At 34.0% G+C, this 8074-nt stretch overlaps 1 protein-coding gene across 1 annotated transcript in view; it reads left to right on the forward strand.

The window, feature by feature from the left end:
- Nucleotides 1–8074, forward strand: part of LOC107720033 (collagen alpha-1(I) chain-like) — a 43585-nt gene that overhangs the window by 19302 nt on the left and 16209 nt on the right. Inside the window, exons 26-40 of the mRNA XM_016527610.1 lie at nucleotides 1368–1421; nucleotides 1532–1585; nucleotides 1673–1726; nucleotides 1831–1884; nucleotides 2285–2329; nucleotides 3397–3495; nucleotides 3581–3688; nucleotides 5131–5238; nucleotides 5330–5383; nucleotides 5813–5866; nucleotides 5952–6059; nucleotides 6137–6190; nucleotides 6803–6856; nucleotides 7339–7500; nucleotides 7601–7708. Of these exons, the coding sequence (XP_016383096.1) occupies nucleotides 1368–1421; nucleotides 1532–1585; nucleotides 1673–1726; nucleotides 1831–1884; nucleotides 2285–2329; nucleotides 3397–3495; nucleotides 3581–3688; nucleotides 5131–5238; nucleotides 5330–5383; nucleotides 5813–5866; nucleotides 5952–6059; nucleotides 6137–6190; nucleotides 6803–6856; nucleotides 7339–7500; nucleotides 7601–7708 (1170 nt within the window). The remainder of the gene's footprint in view (nucleotides 1–1367; nucleotides 1422–1531; nucleotides 1586–1672; nucleotides 1727–1830; nucleotides 1885–2284; nucleotides 2330–3396; nucleotides 3496–3580; nucleotides 3689–5130; nucleotides 5239–5329; nucleotides 5384–5812; nucleotides 5867–5951; nucleotides 6060–6136; nucleotides 6191–6802; nucleotides 6857–7338; nucleotides 7501–7600; nucleotides 7709–8074) is intronic.

Here is an 8074-nt window from a genome sequence, read left to right on the forward strand (position 1 = left end):
GGAAATTTTAGAGAAATGCTTAATAAATGCACTGTAACTAAACCCATTAGATTTTAGCAGACTAAATTTACTGTAGATTTAGTCGACTAAAATCTTATGATATGTGAGCCTGGAGCACAAAAGCAGTCTTAAGTCGCTGGGGTATATTTGTAGCAATAGTCAACAATACATTGTATCGGTCAAAATTATACATTTTTCTTTTATGCCAAAAATCATTAAAGATCATGTTTCATGAAGATATTTTGTACATTCCCTACCGTAAATATATAAAAACTTAATTTTTGATTAGTAATATGCATTGCTAAGAACTTCATTTTGACAACTTTAAAGATGATTTTCTCAATATTTAGATTTTTTTGCACCCTCAGATTCCAGATTTTCAAATAGTTGTATCTCAGACAAATATTGTCCACAAACATAAAGCTTATTTATTTAGCTTTCAGATGATGCATAAACCTCAATTTTAAAAAATTGACCCGTATGACTGGTTTTGTGCTCCAGGGACACATTTAAAAGCTTTTTAGTGAGTGCTGTCAAACGATTAATCGTGATTAATCGCATCAAAAATAAAAGTTTTAGTCTACATAATATGTTATGTAAATACGCACACATACAGTATATATTTTGAAAATATTTATATTTATATTCATATAATTTATATATAAATATATTTAATATATAAACATAACATTTTTCTTAAATATATACATGCATGTGTGTGTATTTATATATACATAATATACACAGTACACACACATATATTATGTAAACAAATATTTTATTTTGGATGCGATTAATCGCGATTAATCGCTTGACAGCACTACTTTTTAGCAAACAAAAAGCCTTGTACATAGTTTTTATAAACATCATGTTAAATATGAGTATCAGATATGATCAGGCTGCATTGCATTATGTTTTGATCATAAAACTAAGTATTTAAATATAATCTTACTAAAACACATTATTGGAGATATAGAGTGACAAATGATATTTATGTAAGTATCTGCTGTACTGTTATAAAGATCTCATTGATTTATAGTTTTGCTCAGTTTGGGCCTCTGGATAAAACTGAGGTGCTTTTTCCTTCGTTTTCTCACTGTATCAAACTATATGAGCCCTAAATGGAGCAAATATAACACTCACAAAAAAATATATTTTTGCAGACTTTGCTTAATGCAAACTTTTTTTGTTTTGTTTTTTGTTTGAAGGTTCGTTAAACTGTTACATTTTCAAAAAGATTTTTCTGACTGTTATTTCATATGTCAGGCTTTATTAGGGTTTGCTTTACTGTTCTCTTGAAAAATATAAATATTAGATTTGCATAGTTTTTAATGTAATGTCTAACACATTTGATGTATTCCTCTCAGGGTGAGGCTGGAAAGCTTGGTGAGAGAGGAGTTGTTGGACCTCCTGGTGCTTTGGTGCGTGAAATCTAAAGCGGTTTCAGAGCTTTATGCAACCTTCAACAGTGTAACCTCCAGACTTTTGCTTGAATCATGTCTGAGCAGTGCATTATGGTGTGTTTCTGTAGGGCGCTCCTGGCAAGGATGGAGATTTTGGTGCTCCTGGTGCTCCTGGACCTGCTGTATGTGTGTTTAAACATCTCAGAGTTTAATATGATGTGAACTCTTGCTATCTCTGCTCTGATTTTTCCCGGTCTGTCGTGTTTTAGGGCCCATCTGGAGAGAAAGGAGAGCAGGGACCTGCCGGTTCTCCTGGATTCCAGGTGTGCTTTTATCTGTGTGCACATCTGAGTTTAGATTAGTGCCTGATTATCTTTGGTTTAGTCGTTCGATGGAAGTTAAACCATCCCTGGTTATTCTCTTACAGGGTCTGCCAGGTGCACAGGGTGCCACCGGAGAGTCGGGCAAACCTGGTGATCAGGTGCGTGCGGTCATTAGACATAACTTTGTTGACTCAGGAGTGATGTTTTTAGGTTACATATTCTGTCTGCATTAATTTAAAGTCATTAAACATATTGTAAACACAATATGTGAGCCTGGAGCACAAAAGCAGTCATAAGTAGCAATGGCCAACGATACATTGTATGGGTCAAAATTATCAATTTTTATTTTATGCCAAAAATCATTAGGATATTAAGTAAAGATCATGTTCCATGAAGATATTTTGTAAATTCCCTACCATAAATATATCAAAACGTAATTTTTGATTAGTAATATGCATATGACATGCTTGTTGTGTAAAATGGCTCTCACTATTACTCTCTACACAGTGCAGTTTTTTGTTCTGTTTGTTCTTATTTATTATGTTCGCTGTTCAACAGGGTGCTCATGGTGAAGGCGGTCCTTCTGGTCCTTCTGGTCCAAGAGTGAGTATCTCCTGTCTAATAAAAAAAGCCCACAGATGAGCCACATCTCAATCAATGCTTAATAGCCACCCCAGCTCCACTGCACCATTTAAACTACAAGAATAATAGAACAAGAATAGTACAAGAGTAATAGTAATAGGACAAGAATTATAGTTTGTTCTGATACAATAATGCTTATACTGCAAAAAAAAAAAAAAAGTATCAGTATCATTGTGATGTTTTATTGTAATAATGCCCTTGGAGTAAAATGAATTTATTTGAGAAGCAAAATTAGCATTTATCATAACAATGTATCTTAATATGTTTTTTTTTTTTTATAAAAAAAAAAAGAATGATATTTTAATTATATATATAATTATATATATATATTATTATTTTTTCCATGCATTGTTATGGTTTAGTCAATATCAAGATAAAATTCTTGCAAATCTTGTTTCAAGAATAAAAACTGTCCATGTGTACATTTTATAGGAAACTTATAATAGCATATTAAGCAATCAAATGATTGCATGAATTGTATAATTTGCAATTTACAAATTGAACTAAAACCATTAATCATATATTTTTAACACTTATACAGAAAAAATGTATGCAAAATTGCTATATTTTTAAGTCAAAAACCACAAATTTTCCAACTAATTTAAGAGACCAGAAAAGAGTCTGGTTTATTTATTAAAGCCATTTTTAAAAGTGCAAGTTACACAATTCAGGCAGACAATTAATTGCTCAATATGACAAAAAATTTCCCCAAATTCTTATTTTTAAAAAATGATTTGGGAGAATTTTACCTTGATATTTACCTGTATTGACCTGTTTGGAAAATTTTATTTTATTTTATTTTATTTTATTTTAAATTTTCCAAACAGGTCAATACAGGTAAATATCAAGGTAATTTAATATTTTAAATTAACAAGAATTTTTTTTAACAATATATATATTGATAATATTCGTCTTTCCAATACAGTGGCTTTTCCTCTTCCTGCTTACCTGACTGCTCTAGTGCACAGATTGTGTTTGTCGTTTGGGATGAAATACAGCAGAGTGATATTAGTAAATGTCTCACACAGGGTGACAGAGGTTTCCCTGGAGAGCGTGGAAGTAATGGACCTGCTGGCCCCACCGGTGCTCGAGGGGCCCCTGGTTCTCCTGGTAATGATGGTTCTAAGGTAGGAAACCTAGTTCGATGTCATTGTGACTCAGAGTCGTGATATGAGTAATGATCGATCTCCGTCTGTGCTTATGTGTGTTTAGGGAGAGCCCGGAGCCGCTGGGGCCCCTGGTGGTGTGGGGCCCAATGGAATGCAGGGAATGCCTGGAGAGCGCGGTGCCGGAGGCATGCCTGGAACCAGAGGAGACAGAGTAAGACTCACAACAACTCAGACTTAAAACATTATGACTGAATAACTTAATACTTAATAAATAATCTTTCCATTGATGTATGGTTTGTTAGGATAGGACAATATTTAGCTGAGATACAACTATTTGAAAATCTGGAATCTGAGGGTGCAAAAAAAATCTAAATATTGATAAAATCACCTTTAAAGTTGTTCAAATTAAGTTCTTAGCAATGCATATTACTAATCAAAAACGTTTTGATTTAGGACATTTACAAAATATCTTCATGGAACATGATCTTTACTTAATATCCTAATGATTTTTGGCATAAAAGAAAAATCGGTAATTTTGACCCATACAATGTATTGTTGGCTATTACTACAAATATACCTGTGCTGCTTAAGACTGCTCACATATAAGCATGAACTGATTGTAATGTATTCAGACACTTACAGTAATTGCATGTTCTTCACCATTAAGTAAAAATGTATTATAGATTAAATTTATATTAAATGCAGTGAGTTACTTTTTCGACCCACTTAAGTAGGACTTAGGTACATCTTTATTATAATTACTTCTGTCGTCTTTGACAACATGGTAAAAGTACTGCTCACAAGCATCTATAGCAAACTAAAATATACTTTAGTGTAATTTATATTGAAACCTGTATGTCATGTTTATAAATATATTTGTAATTACACATTTGCAAATTAGAAAATTTAAAATCTGTTTACTTCAAATAGAATTTTAAATAACACTAAAGTTATTATAATTAAGTTTTTTACATTTGCTTCAGTATGATAGTCAACACATTAAAATAAGTGTACTTCTTTAAGCATGACAATTAAATAATTAAAACAAAATGATTTAAAATGTTTAAAACCTTCACATTGCATTTGACATTATTACAAAGTACGCTTTTTAAAAGTCAACTTAAATCTGTTAAGAAACACAGTCATGAAAGTGTACTCTATTAAGTGACCTTTTATATTATATTACATAATATGGTCACACTTTATTTTGATAGTCCACTTTAGACATTCTACTAACTATAAGTAACTTTGCAACTACATGTCAACTAATTCTCATTAATTTGCAACTACATGTCTACTAACTCTCAGAGTGGACTGTTAGGTTAGGTTTAAGGTTAGTAGAATAAGTTGACAGTATATGGAATAACCGCTTCGCGTCATGCCTAACAACGCCCCTTAGCTGTTATAAATTCACTGTAAACCACAGCTTCTTGGGGCTTATTGCTTTAATATATAATTATATCATTATATGATATATTATTATATGATATAATATATATTATATTGTATGCAGGTAGTTAAAAAAACATTCAATACAATAAAGCACACTTCTTTTTCACAAGGGTAGCAAATGGAAATGCTCCTGGCAGCAGCTGTGGTGTTGATGATGTCATATCCTGCTGGACGTTCACAACAGTTGTCCTTCCTCTTTAGGGTGATGCTGGACCCAAGGGCCCTGATGGAGCTCTTGGTAAGGATGGCCTGCGTGGAATGACCGGCCCTATTGGATCTTCTGGACCTTCTGGTGCTCCTGGTGAGAAGGTAAAAAGATAATTAGCATTGAAAGATATTTATGCTTTACCTAAACTATTTTCAGCTCTAAATCATTTTCCTAATTTCCTAATTGTTTTAGGGAGAGCCTGGTGCTGTTGGACCTCCAGGAGTGACTGGTTCTCGTGGATCCCCTGTAAGTTATCAGGATGCTACCGAAAACCTCATCAAACATGGACGTAAAGACCAAAAAATAATGCAAGATTGCATGCATTTGCACGTTTTGACTCTTAAATTGCTAGTAAATTTCACAAATAATTACAAAGAAGCGGACACCTTGAATTAAACAAGTAGAAAAAAAAATAGTACTTTCTTGTTAAATTAATTTTCACTTAGAAATTGCTTGTAACTTTCACACATAAATACAAAGAAATGGCAAGCAACACCTTGAATTAGTTGTGAAATTTTGAAGTAGAAAAACTAAAAATAGTACTTGAGTGCCTTTGTTTTCAGTTTCAGTCATTTTTTACAGTGTGCTTTTATTTGGAGTTGGTTTGGAAGATTGCATTTTGAATTCTATGCGAGCGCTTTAATGCAAGCCGATGTTTGTGTGGTGTTTTCTCAGGGAGAGCGCGGAGAGCTCGGTCCTCCTGGACCTGCTGGTTTTGCTGGACCTCCTGTGAGTATAACAGTCTCATCCCAGTCAGTTCCCATCATCTGGTGTTGACCTCCACTGAGCTGAAGTTTCTCTGTGCTCAATGCAGGGTGCCAACGGACAGCCTGGTGCTAAGGGACAGAGCGGTGACTCTGGACCCAAGGGTGATGCTGGGTCTCCTGGAGCCGCTGGCCCCGTCGGAGGCGCTGGCCCACAGGTAATATTATCACAGCTCCACTGCTCTGCTGTGTATATGAATATCCTTCACTTATTGTCTGCTGTTGTCTTTGACAGGGACCTGCTGGTGCTACTGGATCTAAGGGTGCTCGTGGTGGTGCTGGATCTCCTGTAAGAGTCAATGCTATCAGTAATTAATTACAACAACAAAAAAGACAGTGCATTTGTTGATTGTTGAATGATTTTCTGTTTTTATTTTAATTTTAGTAAAAAGTTGTAGTTTTTTTTTTTTTTTTGGTTAATATGCCTTATATAGTTTATATTAACTTTTATATATTTATTGTTTACTATGAAAATGAGAAATTATGCTTTGGCAAGTTGCTGAAATAAAATAAATTTAATTTTTTAAATTATTTTATTTTATTTCAGTTAACGTTGCCACTTAAAATGAGTAATTGTCATTGCATATTGCACACACACACACACACACACACACACTCACTCACTCACACACACACACACACACACACACACATTTTTATATTTATTTATATTTATTCAGTGTAAACTCATTTCTTGTAAAGTTCACAGAAGTGGAATTCATAATTTAACCCCTAACATGCTTTTCTGTGAAATGAAAAAGTTAAATTTGTGTGATTATTTTGTTATGTAAAACGCTGACAGTAATATTTTTTAATATGCAGCAATGCTTTTTGGTGCCAGTGTATATACCTTCTCCTATATAATATTGTAGTGTTTGAGAGTGTGTTTGTTTATTAATAGGGTGCTACTGGTTTCCCTGGTGCTGCCGGTCGAGTCGGACCTCCAGGTCCTTCTGTAAGTAATCTTCGTTCTAAACCAGGTCGAAACCATAAATAATAAAAATAATAATTCATTCATTCATCAAAAAAATAAAATTAAAATAAATAATAATCAAAACAGTAAAAAATATTAAATGTTTATTTGTTTGCATGTATGTCGTGAACATTAATGGACAATTTTAAAGTAGAAAAACTAAAAATAGTACTTTCTTGTTAAATCAATTTTCACTCAGAAATTGCTAGTAACTTTCTCAAAGTATCTTTCACCTGAGAACTGTGAACATGCAGATGCATCGTTAAATTATTGAAATATATTAACTATAATATATTAACTATGTTATAAAAATAAATATATTAACTAAATAAATTAACTATGTATTATATTAAATATTAACTCAAAGCCTAAGGGGATGCATTGAGATGAATGCAAAAGTACATTTTTGTCTTGTCACGAGTCTGAACATTTAATCTCATTGCATGTCTTCTGTTTTGCCTCAGGGTGCTGCTGGACCCTCAGGCCCAACCGGTGTTGCTGGTAAAGAAGGACAGAGAGGAGCCCGAGGTGAGCGAGGCACCACAGGTCGCCCTGGAGAGGCCGGGGCCTCTGGACCCCCAGGACCCTCCGGAGAGAAGGGTAGCCTTGGCCCCGATGGCCCTGCTGTAAGTAATCAAGCCACAAACGTATTTGCATCATCACAGATCCATGACTCTGTGAGCTGCAGAATAAAACACTCACTTTGCTCTGCTGTCTGGTCTTTAGGGCCCCTCTGGTTCTCCTGGACCCCCTGGTGTTATTGGATCTCGTGGTATTGTCGGTCTTTCTGGACAAAGAGGAGAGAGAGGATTCAGCGGTCTCCCCGGACCTTCTGTAAGTGATTTGATTCATATTTGCTGTTTTAAAACATTGAAATCAGAACTGACCACATTTACTTTCTTAATGCACATTCCTCATCATATTGTGCAGGATTCATTGATGTGCTAGGAAAGAAACACATTTGTTTTCATAATGTTTTATCAAAATGTTCAGCATCACCAAACCAAAGGCTTAATTTTTACACATAATTTATGCATTTATCAGACATTTCCATTTATGCATTTATGCATGCCCACTCTTTTTATACATCATTTATGCATTTATCAGACATTTCCATTTATGCATTTATGCATGCCCAATCTTTTACACATCATTTATGCATTTATCAGACATTTCCATTTATGCATTTATGCATGCCCA

The sequence above is a fragment of the Sinocyclocheilus rhinocerous genome, unplaced genomic scaffold (assembly GCF_001515625.1).
Source record: "Sinocyclocheilus rhinocerous isolate Xijiao unplaced genomic scaffold, SAMN03320098_v1.1 scaffold792, whole genome shotgun sequence".
Classification (NCBI taxonomy): domain Eukaryota; kingdom Metazoa; phylum Chordata; class Actinopteri; order Cypriniformes; family Cyprinidae; genus Sinocyclocheilus; species Sinocyclocheilus rhinocerous.